This window comes from Cotesia typhae, unplaced genomic scaffold (genome assembly GCF_013202065.1).
Source record: "Cotesia typhae breed Kobodo isofemale line unplaced genomic scaffold, CoteBio_Ctyphae scaffold_121, whole genome shotgun sequence".
Taxonomy (NCBI): Eukaryota; Metazoa; Arthropoda; class Insecta; order Hymenoptera; family Braconidae; genus Cotesia; species Cotesia typhae.
The window spans coordinates 2,725,362-2,741,009 of record NW_027423773.1 but is presented as its reverse complement, the minus strand read 5'-3'; the positions used below and the strand labels follow the sequence as shown (position 1 = coordinate 2,741,009).

General features: G+C 27.3%; 2 protein-coding genes across 4 annotated transcripts; both read left to right on the top strand.

Moving 5' to 3' along the window:
* The first annotated feature begins 3,661 nt into the window (after positions 1–3,661).
* Positions 3,662–5,443, top strand: LOC141533663 (uncharacterized). The gene is made up of 2 exons (XM_074252660.1): positions 3,662–4,950; positions 5,222–5,443. The coding sequence occupies exon 1, from the start codon at positions 3,907–3,909 to the stop codon at positions 4,942–4,944; it is 1,038 nt and encodes a 345-aa protein (XP_074108761.1). The 5' UTR covers positions 3,662–3,906; the 3' UTR covers positions 4,945–4,950; positions 5,222–5,443.
* Positions 5,444–8,955: 3,512 nt separating this feature from the next.
* LOC141533639 (uncharacterized) lies at positions 8,956–12,631 on the top strand. Of its 3 annotated transcripts, none has more exons than XR_012480320.1 (6): positions 8,956–9,922; positions 9,980–10,048; positions 10,120–10,209; positions 10,294–11,882; positions 11,943–12,031; positions 12,121–12,307. XR_012480320.1 is itself a non-coding variant. In XM_074252631.1 (3 exons), the coding sequence occupies exons 1-3, from the start codon at positions 11,831–11,833 to the stop codon at positions 12,232–12,234; spliced, it is 255 nt and encodes an 84-aa protein (XP_074108732.1). In that variant the 5' UTR covers positions 11,727–11,830; the 3' UTR covers positions 12,235–12,307. The 3 variants fall into 3 exon arrangements, 1 of the variants encoding a protein (XP_074108732.1); XR_012480321.1 differs by adding an exon at positions 12,612–12,631 and having other exon boundaries at positions 9,530–10,048; positions 12,121–12,533; XM_074252631.1 differs by lacking the exons at positions 8,956–9,922; positions 9,980–10,048; positions 10,120–10,209 and having other exon boundaries at positions 11,727–11,882.
* Positions 12,632–15,648: the final 3,017 nt, after the last annotated feature.

Here is a 15,648-nt window from a genome sequence, read left to right as displayed (position 1 = left end):
TGCCGAAAACTTACATAACTAATTTTTGTACACAGAAAGAAAAATTTCTTGACTAGAGAACAAAATTCTTGGCTCAAGAAAATTTTTGGGTGCCTAAAGAAAGACCGAAATAAAAATTTTTTTTGAAATTCTATTCTTGGTAGAATTAATTTTTTCTTAATTTAAATTATCACAAATACTTGATACAATAAATTTTTATATTTGATCAAAATTTTTAAATACTTAAGGGAAGTAGCGCCACCTACTTCAGCTGAGAAAAAAATTTTCTCACCTTGGAAAATTTTTTTTTTGAATATTTGATACCCATTTTATATTATTTTAGCGTGCAATTATACATATTGAATGAAAATAAATGATTCAATATTATTTGATCTTCCAATTTGACATGTTAGTCAATAAAAATATTAATGAAAATTTACTATCGAGAAATTTAATTTTTTGGAGCAAGAGGCTGAATTTTCTCAAAACAAGAAGATTTTCTTGACTTAAATAAATTTTTTTGGATCAAGATACGTATTTCTTAAAGCAAGAGCATTAATTTTTTTGGGATAAGTGAAATTTCTTGTCAAAAAATAAATTTTTTTCGCTCAAGAAAATAATTAGGAAGAAAAACATTCTCTTGACTCAAGTAAACCTTTTTTTCTGTGTACAGACGATTGTTTATATTTTTTTAATTGAATTGATAATTTTTATTCTTAAAAAAAAATACACTTAATCAGGTTTTTTTAATTTTTTTTACACAGATAAAGGCATTAATAAATTAAAAATTTTTTACATGATAAACATTGCATATAATTAAGCCAAAAATATTTATGTACAAAAAAGTCTATAAAAATATTTTAAAATAAAAAATAAAATTAATTTAATAAAAAAAATTTTTATTTAAAAAAATTTATAATATTTTTAAACGATTTTTAATCGAGAATAAAAAACAAAAAATACAAATCTAACTGCTGGATTATTTATCTGGAACATTTGAAAAATAAAAAACAGTATTGAGTCAAAAAAAAATTCACTTAGCGATTTAAAAAATGTACATAACCCGAAAAAAAATTAAAATAGTAAAAATTTAATTATTGACGATGTTTAAAATTTAAAAAATTTTATGAACTCTGAAAAATTTCTCTCAAACTGATATTTAGAGAAAGCTTTTAAAACATTACATGATTTTTATAATTAAATAAAATTTATTGCAGAAATAATATATTAAAATGTTTTTTCTTTTGCAGTTTAAAAGTCTGTAAATAAACAATTAAATTAATTTATGAACTTTCTGAATTACATCAAGTTTATGTTCGTCTTTAAATTTACAATCTTATTTTATTGTTTTATGACTTCTTTTGACTATAAAATTTACTTTAAAGCCCTTAAAAAAACCAAAAAAAAAAATTTCGAAATAAAAAAATTATTTTTAAAATTTCAAAAAAATTTTGAACCGAGAAAAATTCACTGAATTTAAAAATTATTCTTATGAAACTTTAAAAAAATATTTTTTTAAATAAATTTAATTTTTATCAATGTTAAAAATAAATTTATATAAAATAAAAAATATTTCTTAAATCTTCACATCAATAAATAAAGTAACTCAATAAAATTAATTAATCTCACCCAATAAAATCACTAAAAAATGGCTTTGTATATTACCATGAATAAATCATCAACAAACCAAACTTTCACAAATATTTAATTCCAGAAACTTTTCAAAAAAATAAATTTCTTCATTTTATTTATTAATCTATTTAATAAATCAGATTAGTAAAAATAAAATGATTAAAAAGAAATCGTAGGTACTTTCACTGTATAATTAAAATTGTAAACCCTTGAAGTAAAATAAATTGATGGATTACTCACCTGATTTGATAACTTGTGGTGGGTATCCTTCGATAGTCCCGTGAACTGCAAAAACAACAAGAGTCAATAATATCATTCGAACTTTCATCTTTGCACTCTAAGTGTATTATCCTGCACGAACTGAAGACTATTTAACATTCAACGTCTCAAAAAAAAAAAAATAATGATAAATAAAACACAACACGATTATTACAAGAGTGTAAAAAACAGTTCGAAATTCGTGGCAATAACTTTTTTATCTGTTATTTTTCTAACACTTTGTCTAATAAACAAAATAAGCAATCAGAATTAAATATTGCCAGAGCTGTTGCCGCTGACGTACCGAGCAGTAGTCTGGAACACCACCAGGCGCTTTCACCGGTTTTATATTCCGGTATACAAGAGAACTGAGTACCTCTTCTCTGACGAGGTGCAGTAGTGGGATAGGAATTCTGATGTATTGAGTATATAGAGTAGTTCATTGTAGTATGTACTTAACGTGAACAACCGCAGTTTATTCTGTTAATTTTTGTGATTCTAATTTATGTTCATAACTTATTATAATATTTAAGATCTTACAAATGATGAAACAAACAAAACTTTTCAAAAATAATGTAATGTCACGCTGATGGACTAATTTTCATAACGAGTTTATTCTTCAATTACCTCATTAAGACCGTCACTCACCACATGCTCATTGCCTAACTTTATTTTTTTGATCGTTACTGGCAATCTGCAATCACTCTGTGATGTGACTGCTAAGAACTTTGGATTATGATTATAGAAACTGGATTAATAAATGTTCAATATTTTTAGTCATGGTATAGATAAATTAGCTACATTAGAAATAAATACCGCTGTGATAAGATCAGTAATAAATAATTTCTTTGTAAAAAGAATTGAAGAGCTGCGAGCAAATTTTGTGTGAGATACCCGTAAAAAATCATCTGATAAAACCATATCAAATTTAGTTCAGACAAAAAAGGCCTCAATAAATTAAAAAATAATTATTTAGTAAGCATAAAATTTTGGACTTTTATTTATTCCTCATGAATAATAAAGTTAATAATTGAAGTTGATGATGAAAATAACGAATTTATTTTCTATTTATTATTACAGTAAGAAAAAAATTTGGATCTCTAAATTAGGAAAATCTACACAGAAAAAAAAATTAACTTGATCCAAGAGAAAAATTCTTGAACCAAGAATATAATTTTGAAGAGGGTAATTTTCTTGAACCAAAACTAAAAATTCTTGAATTAAGGGGGTATTCTGGTCTAGAAATAAAAAAAAATCGATTTTTTTTTTTTTCATATTTTCATAGTTTAACTATTTAAGAATATGTCTACGAGAGGATTTTCCCAAATTCAAATTATTTTCGGAGAAATAAGTATTTTGCTGAGCAGGCATCCAAATCGGTTGGGCTGCAACTAATCGAACAAAAGACATAATGGGTTCTCCGACTACCTGAATCTATATTTCTTAGTAAGCCCTTTTGTTCCGTTATATATATATATATATATATATTATATATTGTAATACAATAACTCTAGGTGACCTGTGTCTTTTATATTCAGTATTCGCTTACATCCAGCTGCTAACAGTTGAATTTTAACCTGTAAACCACGTGAACGTATGTGCTGTGAGTGAAATAAAAATATTTTGAGTGATTATTTCAATTTTTTTTAAATAAAATGGATAAAAAATCCTCAGCGCGAAGGATTACGCGTCCAGAGCGACAAAAAAAAGGCGATTTCACGGCAATAGATTTACGGAACAGGAAAACACCAGTTTTACGAGTGCATCAGCAGCAAAATTGAGAAATCAAATGATGAAGAGGTGATTATAGATAATAATTACGGCTACTGTGTTTTGGAGTTTTTCACGGTCTTTTCCGCGATTTCTTCGTTTGTTTCGTGTACTACATGCAACAACAAGATTAGATTTTCAAGAACGGCTCAACGCGGACTCGGGTTCAAAATTGCATTACAATGCAGTTGCGATAGTCTACGCTACATTCCATCATGTCCATTCGTTGACAAATCCTTCGAAGTAAACCGACGAGTGATATTTGCTATGCGGCTTTTGGGAGTTGGCAGGGAAGGATTAAATATCTTCTGCAGCATAATGGATATTTGTCAAGGAATATCAATCTCTACTTATTACGCTTGTGTCAAAAACATACACGTGGCCGCATCTACAGTTTATGATTTCATTATCTCCAAAGCTGTGAATGAAGAAAAAGAGTTAATTTCAGCTTTTGATTCTAATGACAGTCCAACGGATTTCACTGTATCCGGTGATGGCACATGGAAAAAAAGAGGTTTTAATTCGCTATTCGGAGTAACTACACTTGTAGCAAAAAATTGTAAGAAGGTCGTTGATACCGTGGTCAAATCCAGTTTTTGTCAAGGCTGCAATGTTTGGAAAAATAAGAAAAATTCCGATATTTCTGCATACAACGATTGGTATGAAGATCATGAAGAATCCTGTACAATAAACCATAAAGGAAGTGCGGGCAAAATGGAAGTTGATGCTATCGTCGAAATGTTCTGTAGATCGGAGGAAAAATACGGCGTGAAATACGTAAAGTATATTGGAGATGGTGACACTAAGACGTTCAAGGGTATACTTGATATAGATCCTTACGATGGTGACCCACTTGTCCAAAAAAAAGAGTGCGTAGGACACGTTTTGAAAATTATAAAGCCAATTTACGAGAGCTTATCATCAGAAGAGTTATTGACTCGATGTTTGGGTTCAGAAACTCAAAATAATAATGAGTCTCTAAACTCGCTGATATGGACTTTTGCTCCAAAGCATATCCATTCCGGGTCTCAGATCATTGAAATTGCAACATTTATTGCTGTATGTATTTTTAATGAAGGCTTTATACCGATATTGAAGATGATGACGATTATGGGAGTGAAAATTGGTCCAGAAGCGCATGCATTTGCTATCAGACGAGACAACGCCCGGATTGACCGCTCCGAGATACGAGCATCCAGCGCATCAAAGGAGGCCAGAACTGCTCGAATAGAAAACAGAAACGCCGAAAATAGTTTTTTCGAAGTCGAGGAAGGTCCGATGTATGAAGCAGGAATGGCAGATTGAATAAATGTAAGTTTAAAATATAATTTTATGACTTAGACTGCAAAAATTTTACTTGAAACTTTAAACGTGTTTTTCTCAGAACTGTCTTTTTGAATCTGATACCCACGATTTCTCAGGTTCTGCCGAACCGATTTACTTGAAATTTTAAGAGAGTCTTCTTTAGAAGACTTTTAAGAGAGTCGCCATTTTGTAAAAAAATTTTTTTGTAACTTTTCCGTAGTTCCAGACATTGCGACATTATTGTAGATTGATAATCTTTTTTATTTTTTGATTTCAGATTGCTAGGAGAGTTAAAATCGTGGGTATGGTCACGCACCAAATTTTTGAGACGCCCCACTCCATCAGCTGATAACTAACGGAATTTTGAATTTTTTTTACTTTTTTATTTTTTTTTGTATGCTTCTAATGTGAATAAATAATGTATAAAAAAATTGATGGTAAAAATATTGCTTGCCTTTTTTTACAGCACTTCAAAAATTACCTAAAATTCATGTCTCTAGACCAGAATACCCCCTTAAGTAAAATTTTCTTGCGCGCGCAACGTATACTAGTATTTATTAAAATGCAGTTGATATAACTATTTATCAATAGTTACTTAAACTAATGCATAGTTCGAGTGACTTCAAAAAAAAAAATTAAAAAAATTCTATCTCTTTATTAGTTACGTGATAATTCAGTTAACTATCCACTTTTCTGTCAGTGCACCTTAAAAAATTTTTTAAAATTTGTAGCATCAAAAGAACTTAAGATTAGTAAATTTTTCATCGCTGTCATACTCCTACTATTTAACAATCACTGATCTAAATTTTTTTTAATTCATAGTTAACTCCAAAATTAATGTAATTATTTTTTTTCTATATTATTATCAAAGTATATAAAAATTGATAATAATTTAAATAAGAAAAAACACAAGTAAGCATGAAATTTTCTATTCTATTATAGTGCCTTTATTAAATTATGACTCGATAGGAATATCTTTACAAAGAGCGCTCTTATAATCAACTGACTAAAACTCAACTGAAAAAGTGTAACGATCTTTCAGTCACACACTAAATAATAACAATAATAATAATAATAATAATAATAATAAGACTTATAACTAACTTAGTACTTTATACTTATTTTTATAAACACATAGAAAATATCCTGTATCATATAAACATCTATCACCATATAAACATTCATTCATCGAAATAGTATTTGATACGATTAATTAATTTTGAACTCTGGCAAGAAAATAATGACGCATATTCCAACACTTTTTCATTGCTTTTTTTTTCATGAAAAAAAAAAAATATAATTTTGACATCTAAAACTCTTGTTGTTGACTTGAGTATTGACATTGTATCAGTGTGACATTATTTTTATCAGTAACATCACAGTAACTGTTTCTCTTACATTCACCGATGTATCTGATTATCTGTCTTAGCAAAATTATTACAAGAAGATACAGCCTGCACTTTTAGCATTAACCGTAAAAGTTCACAAAGCACACGGATAACCTTAAAGGAACCTTTTGGTTCAGCAAGCAATATTCAACTAAATATCTTAAAAAATTCATCTTTAGATTGCGAGAGAATCGAGTTTGAGAGACAACCAAACAATAGTTAAGCAGCCGTCTCGATATACCACGACTGGTCGTGCCCAATAATTGTAATTTAAGGAAGCTCTCTTTCTCTTGCTTTGCAAAAGTTCAATTGTAAAGATTAATTTAATTATCGAATACAATCTCATGAAATCCTAACTAAAAATCAATTTTTTACTTCCGCAATTATTTTTTTAGATTAGCAAATTTTTATCGACTATTTTAAGCGTTTGTCGATCATAAAACATCCGTATTTTTATGTAACAAGGCGCTATTAATTGCCACAGTAAATAATAAAACTAAATAATCGTAAAAATAAAATTGCCTGGGAACTGAGTAAATAGTAGGATTAAATCGAGATCAAGATGTTAGTTATGCGAGTATATAATTGAATGAGGCTTGGAGATAGTCTCTTTCGAGAATCGTAACCTTCTGTGGGTGGATGACCTTGTTTTACGGTGCTTGAACGACACCATAAATGTGTAAATAAACACATGATTATAGAAAACTCTAAATTATTCCACAGCAGACTCGTTAAAATACACATATAAAGATAACGATTGACAAGTGATTAGATACAATGACCACGAACCTATACTCGCTTATAAATGTCAGTGTAACTCACTATTGAGTACAAAATAATTAAAATCTGCAATATTCACTTTTATTCGATTTATCTTAATACACTGACCTATTACCAATGATTTTTAATTTCAAATAAAAAAAATTATTGCAAAACACGACACTACATTAAATTTTATTCAATGAGATCCTGTAATATAAAGCTCTGAATGGCTATGTTTTGAAAGTGAAAGTAATGTCGGTGATTTGGAATAATAATGTCGGATGATTGACGTTTCGGGATTTAGAAAAAAAATAATGTTAAATTACCGATTCTTGAAGAAATAGACTAAAGAAGAAAAATTTGGAAAACAGTTGACTTTGCAAGCCACCCTCGAAATTTTTTTATAATCTCAAGCTCACAAGATTCAAGAATTTTTATACTTCTTTAAGATAGTTTCTTCGTCCAACCGATATCCGGCAGATTTTGGTAATTTTTTTTTTTTCACGGCTTAAGGATAACGTTTACTAATAAATCTCGAAGTTTAAGAATGTTTGACCGTTTAGAAAGCAAGATATTTAATAACAAAATTCCCAATTTTCAAGCTTCCTTCTCATTAATAGCATCTAAAACTCTCAGACTTCTCAAATATTCTCTGTTATACTAAAAAAATTTCTCGACAGAATAAAAAAAAATAGTAGAATATAAAATAATATTTTTTTGATTAATTAATTAAACAAAGTAGCACTTCATCGTTTTGTTGTCGAGATATAATAATTAAAACATTTTTTTGATCATTGTTATATAGTATTTCTACACGGCGAAAAAAAAATAGGGATTTTTCCTATTTTTCCAATGTTAACATAGGAATTTTTTTTTTATTCACATGATAGAAATATCCATGTGACATAGGAAAAATTCATTTATGACATGAAAAAAAATTTTTTTTTTCAATTGAAAAAAAATCGAAATCGACAAAAAAACCATTCTGAAATTTTTAGGATATTTGTAGAAAATGTCAAAGTTTCATATGAAAGAAAGAAAAAAGAAATTAAAAATGTTTTCTATTGAGAAATTCGGAGTTTTTTCGGAAAATCTAAAAAATAACGATGAAGGAAGGTTTGAATAATTTTTTTCTATTTTTTCCCAAAAAGAACATTTAATAAAAAAAATTTTGAAAAAAAAATCATCCCGATAAGTCAATTTTCGGAAAAGTTATGGCAATTTAAGCTACACCGTCAATAATCTGCTGGATTTTTAATTTTTTCGAAATGTAAAGCAAAATTTGAAAAAAATTTACTCGAATTTTTTTTATCACAAACCGACTGTATATCACTGTTTTACTTTTAAATTATCTGAAATTGCTCGAATGAGAAAATTGTTATGAAAATTTGTAATTATTAAATTAAGTTACATAAATTTTAGTGATAAATGCATTTTTCCTATGTCACATGGATATTTCTATCATGTTAATGAAGAAAAAATTCCCATGTTAACATCGAAAAAATAGGAAAAATCCCTATGTTTCTTTAGCCGTGTGTGATAAATTATTATTAGACAGCAGTATAGACCTTCTGATAATTTTAAATACTCTCTGACCACACTATACCACGAAGAAACTACCTTAATGAAGTTCAACAAAGTCGAATGATCAGAAAATTGATTATATGTCAATATAAAACTCTATCTTTTACCCATGTTTGCAATTAAAGCCATTAATATTTCAATGCTAATCCGAAGTAGTAATCGCAAAAAATAAAATCTAAACATGCAATCATTTTTCATGCTACTCAGTGTGAATTGCAACAACAGAAAGTCAACATATCAAGCATCTACAATAAAAGTACACCTCGTAACCATTAAACATGCTTCCGAATATACCAGGAAAAAAATCTAATTACTCATTGTGTTACCGATATTTTACATTATTCCACAACATAATTTTGAAACTAAGTGGAGTATCTCCGTGGACATGAAATACGTCCCAACTATTTGGAAAAAATTGTACGTTTGATAACGGTAGTTTGTACACCACTTCACGTATTGGATCAGTCTATAACATGTTAATAATAATATCAATAATATTGGCGTCAATTTATTATAGTTTTTATGATAAGCTACATTCCAAATATAATCATCAGACTAAAGTTGCAGCATTAACGATGCCAATTATGTTCTCATCAAATCTGTGCGTAGTTCTGATTATTTTGTTGTACATAATTAGGCAAAAAATTTTAGTGAGAGTCTTCAATCGTATTATGTGTTTAGACAACAGACTTAACGTTAAAGAGCATGAAACGAAACATACTGTTTATTACATACTATTTTTTGTAAATTTTATTATCTTCATGGTCATTCATTTTCTGTTGTTCCTACAGTTCTCGACATTAATAGCAGTAATTATACGCTATTTACCCAACATGATTATTTTTGGATTGATTTTCTAGTACTCGTTGTTACTAAGCATGATTAATAAACGCTTCAGAGTCGTTCAATCAAGAATATTGAACTTCGAAAAAGTAAAAAGGAATATGCTTGGAGCCGAAGTGTTACTCTCGCATCAAACAGCTATGATTAATATTGATAATCTAAAATCTATATACGCATTATTTGAAATATGTCAAGACGTAGAAAATTTTTACGGGCTACCGATTTTATGTTTGATTTTAGCAGTTTTTATGAGAGCTATTATTATAGTATACATTTTGATTTGTGATATAATGGGCGGGCCCAAAGGGGGTGTCACAATGTTCTATTACGGAATATTTGTACTTCAGACTAGTTTCCTTCTGATTCTACTGACTTCTACTGTCAATAAAATAATTATTCAGGTACACAAGAAGGTTTTTATGTTAGTAATTTTTAAATTAAATTTCACATTTTTTCAGAATGAAAAAACACCTCGAATCATTATTTTGGTTGTGAACAAATATACGAATAAGAGAAATAAAGACATAGTAAGTAGGATTAAGTGATTGATACAAAAGACAAAATATATTTTTAAAAATATTTTTTTTTCTTACAATAGTGGAATAAATTTTTGAGTGACCTTCTAAGTTTCAAAATAAAAATCACAAGTTGTGATATAGTATCGTTGGATCGCACGCTCCTTGTGCTTGTAAGTTAATGGAATTTTTTTAACTGTTACTTTAGTATTTTTTTTTCTTTTCGATTGATTATTAATTTTCTATTAATTTTTCAGATTTCTGGTTCTGTTGCAACATACATCATTATTACATTTCAATTTTAAAAGTTATTTTTTTTGCATACCTTAAGCGCGATTCTTTTGCACTTATGACAGTGATACTTAAAAAAACACTATTTTTTTCGAGATAGTATAAAAAAAACCTTTTTGAAAAAATATTTCGGTGGACGCCGGGTTGTGGTCACGATAACTCCCAAAAAACTTTACTTTTTAAGTCCATTTTTTTCTTTAATTTGCTTCAGTATCATTCTGAGTAATAGCCTATTGAAAACTACTGTAATCCCTACAATAAAAGTACATATTGACCCATGCATCCCACGCTTTTTTTAAAATAAAATACATTTTTTTTTTATTTACACTATTATAAATTACATTTATTGAAATTTTTAACACTATTCTTAATTTAAATTTATTAAATCTTATTTTCTATTTTTTTAGTTCAGTTTTCTATAAAAAGCGTGTTTTTTTAATTTTAAACTATTATTTGGTAACTAACTTACCAGCATGCACTTTGTTGATATTAGATAAATCGGCTAAAGATAATGGTTGGAAAATTAAAATTTCTGTCTTATTGACTATAGATAAAAATTATATAAATTAACAAAAATCTTATTTTGCAAATTGAAGAATGGAATAATTTTATCAAATTAGTGTATTGTCATCGGTCCTCGATAAATCTACAAAGTTTGAATGAAATCTGGCGGTTTAAAGTGCGTCAAAATCGCGCCCAAAGAAGTCGGTTACAAACATACAAACATACAAGTGAAGCTAATAAAAAACGTGTAATAAAACGAGTTCTAATCTCAAATGTTTACCTCCTATCCTACCGTAGTCGCTCATGACCTTGAAAGTTTATGCGATTTTTAAACAAACAAATGAAAAAAAAAAAAAAAAAAAAATTTTGGATTTTCCAAAATTTTTTATATTATTTTCAAAAATAAACATTGGAACAATAATGAAGAATTCCGATGTACTTAAATTTTTAAGCATAATATTTGACAAAATTTTATCGATAACATGTCGTGTACAAGATACTCCCGAATAATTCGTGCTCATGCTGGCAGTAAATAGTATTGGAGAAATTTCAGATTTCGCAAAAATGCAATTTGTCATGGTTGAGATGAGCTTTTAAATATTATTGAGCTTTAAAAGCAGTGTAATTTACACAGTAGATAATTTTTCATCAAAAAATTTTGTTTTTAACATTTTTATATTAAATTTTTTATTGTATAACAAAATAAAATATTTTTAAAGAATATACTCATTCAATTCATTTCATATTAAGCAAATAAGGAAAAAGTTTATAAAAATATCAATATGTTTGATATGTGCAATGTTTACAATGAATTTATACTAATAATAAATTAAATTTAAAAAATTATCGCAATTTTACAGACTGATAATAAATCGATAAGTAAACATTGAGTCATTTGATATTGAAAAAATAAAGACTTGCGTATATAAGAAGCTTAATTATTGTCAATAAGTAGTATATAAATCGCGAGCAATCGAAATATTGTTAAATATATAAAAAATGAATTTTAAAATAATTTTTCTACTAACGGCCATTTTATTTGTTCAAATAAGTAAGTAATTTAAATTATCTATGAAATAATAAGAGTAATGAAAAAACAATTTTTTTTTAGACGCTATGCAAAAGAGACCTTGTAAATATGGAGAAGTAGACACTTGTGCCCTTCCAGCAACTTGCGACAATCCTAATCCTGGACCTATTGTAAATATTCCGAAATAGTATTTTTTAAGTAAATAAATATTTATTTTTTTATTCTCATTAAGGAATTAATTAATTAAATTATTTTACAGCAATGTGTGACTACAAGTTGCGTCTGTGACAAAGACAGAGGATTTGTTTTAGATGAACGGTCTGGAAATTGCATTAAACGATCTCAATGTCCTAAGCCATATCGAAAAAATTGAAGTTAAACTAATCATTGAAGCTCAAAATAATTTTTTTTTATTCAAAGAATAAATATCTATTTTGTATGCCATATTAATGACTTGAATTATTTGTATAATAATAAATTTTCATTTTTGACCTCTTCTCTAATCATGAGTTTACGATGAAAATTGATAGCACTGTTCTATATATTTATTACACAAGCTTACAAAAGAGGAATCTAAGAGTGATATATTATAACGTTAAGTGAATTCATTAACACTCAAGTAAAATTATTTTACTCCAAGAAATTTTAATCAAATTTTCGAAAACATAGAAAGTATTATAATTTATTAATCCTTTGTCACTAATTATAATTTTATTCTTTTATTTAAATAAATTTTTTAAAATTTTTTAGATGATTCGTTTTTTGTTGTTGTTCATACTGAGTTTTGTGGCAGTTTACGAAGCGAATGCGTGTAGAATCATCTTTTCAAGAAAAATTTTGTGACTCTGACTTTGTTAATAATCTATTATATTTATTTATTTATCCAGTAATTCAATCGAATGTTGTGTATAAAGAAAAAAAAAAAAAAAGAGTGAAATAAAATTGAGATTTCATTTCCATCATGTTGGCTTCAAATTTCGGCAGTAGATTGACGGCAACTTTCAGTTCAGATAGCTATCAGAGCTCAGTAAGTTTTTAGCTGTCCATAATCAGATTTGAGTATATACCCTGATATCCACTGCTTTCTCAGAAAGTAGTTGACTTACAGCAGATACGGTTAACTTAACATCAAGTTGGTGGTAATTCTTCAATGAACAACAGTTGTAAGCAAATTGACGAAAATCTACGACCGCAACTTGAATACAAATTAACAATCAAACTTGTGGTTGTTTCCTTTTAACTTAACTACAATTTGACAGAAATACTTGTACAGCAAGTTTTGACGTCTATTTGCAGAGTAACTTACAGGTAACTAATAGGTAATCGCTCGCTTTGCCAACTCTTTCCGTCAAGTTTGCTTCAAATTGCGGACGTAGATTGACAGTAAGTTATAGGTAAGGTGGCTATCAGGGTATACTATCAGAAATGGCTACCTAGAACTCTAAACAATCATCAGAAGGTAATTTATCAAAGTAAGATAAATTTATGTCACTTTAGTAGAGCTCATTCTTACCATAGGTTTTAAAAACTCCATTATCCATCTCAATATACATTTATAAATGAAGACTAAGGTATTGGCGGGTACTAAGGCCTAACTAAAGGAGATTTTGCAAAAAAATCGAAAATATTGCATTTAATTATAGCAATGTATCAGTAATTTTTAAATTAAGATATTAGCCATAAAATATAATGGAGTAATGGTAATTTTCACCATAAACAAACACAAAATTAAATTTTTTTTTAAATCTTGCGAATAGGCCTTATTTTACTACGGTAGGGTAATAAGGCCTGCGGGTTATTCATACTGGAAATAGTTATACTATACTTGATAAAATTGGTATTAGAGATCAATCATCACTTAAATTGAGCAACAATACTTTTTAAGATGTTGATAAAAATTAGAACAATGATTTTAAATTATTAAATATAAAATTATAAAAAATGTTTACCATTTACTCAAATCGTTTTTTAGGAATTCTTCTGCGCTACTTTAGCATATTTAGGATGATGAAATATAGAAGATAAGGAACGTTGTATCGGAACTCTATAAACTTGTAGCGATATTTCTATACTAGACGCTTCTACTAGAAAAATTTTTAGCAGAAGCGGTTATTTTAAATAGCATTTCTATTACTTAGGCTTTGTTGTCCGCGGGTACTTTATACACATAGATCTAAAAAGTCTCGATTAATTAAGAATTTTTCAGTAAAAACTTGAGAACTTACGTCTGTTGCCATCAACGTTAAGAATTATTTACTTCACGAATGAATTATTATCTATTATTTTTATGCAGCGACAAATCCCAAAATAAATTTTTTATATATAATTTTAAAACTAAATTCTTTATTTTACAATTATTATGTATTATATATTATATCTCGACAAGTAATTGGATAATAGGAAAGGCTAAAATAAAAATTTTTTAAATCTCTATGAAATCAACAAATGAAAGTTTTATTTTTGATCGATTCCAATACAATTCGCTTATTATAATTATTATATTTACTAGATTTACATTTCACTTATTGTGCAGATATTTTGTAAAAACTGATTTACTGAATCAATTTTATTTAATTATGATTATTATATACAAATTTATTGAGATAAAAAATTATACAGATTGATGAGAATAAAATCACCAGTTGAGACGATATCAAATGTATTTGGAATGTAATGAAATTTTTATTTTTCGCAACGAATTCGCATAATTCAATGTAAAATATTACAATCATTATTTGCAATGTGATTTTCCTAAACATTCAATTATTATTATTATAATCATTATTATTATTATTATCAATAGTGATATATTAGATACGGTTATTGTTTTATTATCATATTTTCTTGTATAATAATTTATTTGTCGTATACTTTCTGTATTACAGAGGTTGTATGGCGTTTACTTAGGACTTGTTGAGATAAATTTAAATGCGGTTTATTTTTTTTTTTTTTTAATTTATTTTTTTTAGACCTTTATTACTTTCTTTGTCGTATATTCTAATAAATAAGCTATAATTCCGATTGAAAAGTTTTATTTACAAAGTTTTATCTAATATAGAGTGTTACGTTTAAAAATTATGATTTTTTTACGACACTGAAATATTGTTTTAAAAATCGGAAAAAAATTTTTTTTTCTCACCATTTTGGCTCTTGATTTAAATTTTGTAAATAAAAAGTTATTTTTAATTATTTTGCAAAATAAAAATTTATCTTAATTTTTTTCTTAATATTTTGAAAAAAAAATTTTTTAGAATTTTTTTGTATTTTTTAAAATTTAATATTCGATAAAAAAAATTCTAATAAAAAATCATCCACAAGAAAAAAAAATGACACTGGATATCATCCCAGATTATCCTCAATGATATCTATGGTGAAACGAAATTTTCAGATAGTAGCTAATATAATCCAGATTATACTGGGTGATATTTGGATTATACTCATTGTAATCTGGATTATACTCATTGTAATCTAGATTATACTGGGTGATATCTGGATTATACTCATTGTAATCTGGATAATACTTGCTACTATCTGAAATTTTATTTCACTCAGTATAATCGGGGATGTGATATCCAGTGTCATCTTTTGTTTCCGTGCAGCTGAACTGAAAATACATTAAGCTCTATAAAATATAAATTTACTTGATAAATTTACTTGATTTACTATATTAAATTGCTCATGTCTCCGAAACAATGCATTTTTATAATAAAATTGTAAGATTGATTTTTGTAGAAAATTAAATTTTTGACAATTTTCTTCTTTACACTTCTCTGGTAAACAAATCATT

What these genes read in the sequence shown, in the direction of transcription:
- LOC141533663 (XM_074252660.1), top strand. Translation starts at nt 3,907, where the DNA reads ATGCGGCTTTTGGGAGTTGGCAGGGAAGGATTAAATATCTTCTGCAGC.
- LOC141533639 (XM_074252631.1), top strand. Translation starts at nt 11,831, where the DNA reads ATGAATTTTAAAATAATTTTTCTACTAACGGCCATTTTATTTGTTCAA. An exon ending in CATTTTATTTGTTCAAATAA is followed by an intron (nt 11,883 to 11,942) that starts GTAAGTAATTTA and finishes ATTTTTTTTTAG; the next exon opens with ACGCTATGCAAAAGAGACCT. An exon ending in ATCCTAATCCTGGACCTATT is followed by an intron (nt 12,032 to 12,120) that starts GTAAATATTCCG and finishes ATTATTTTACAG; the next exon opens with CAATGTGTGACTACAAGTTG.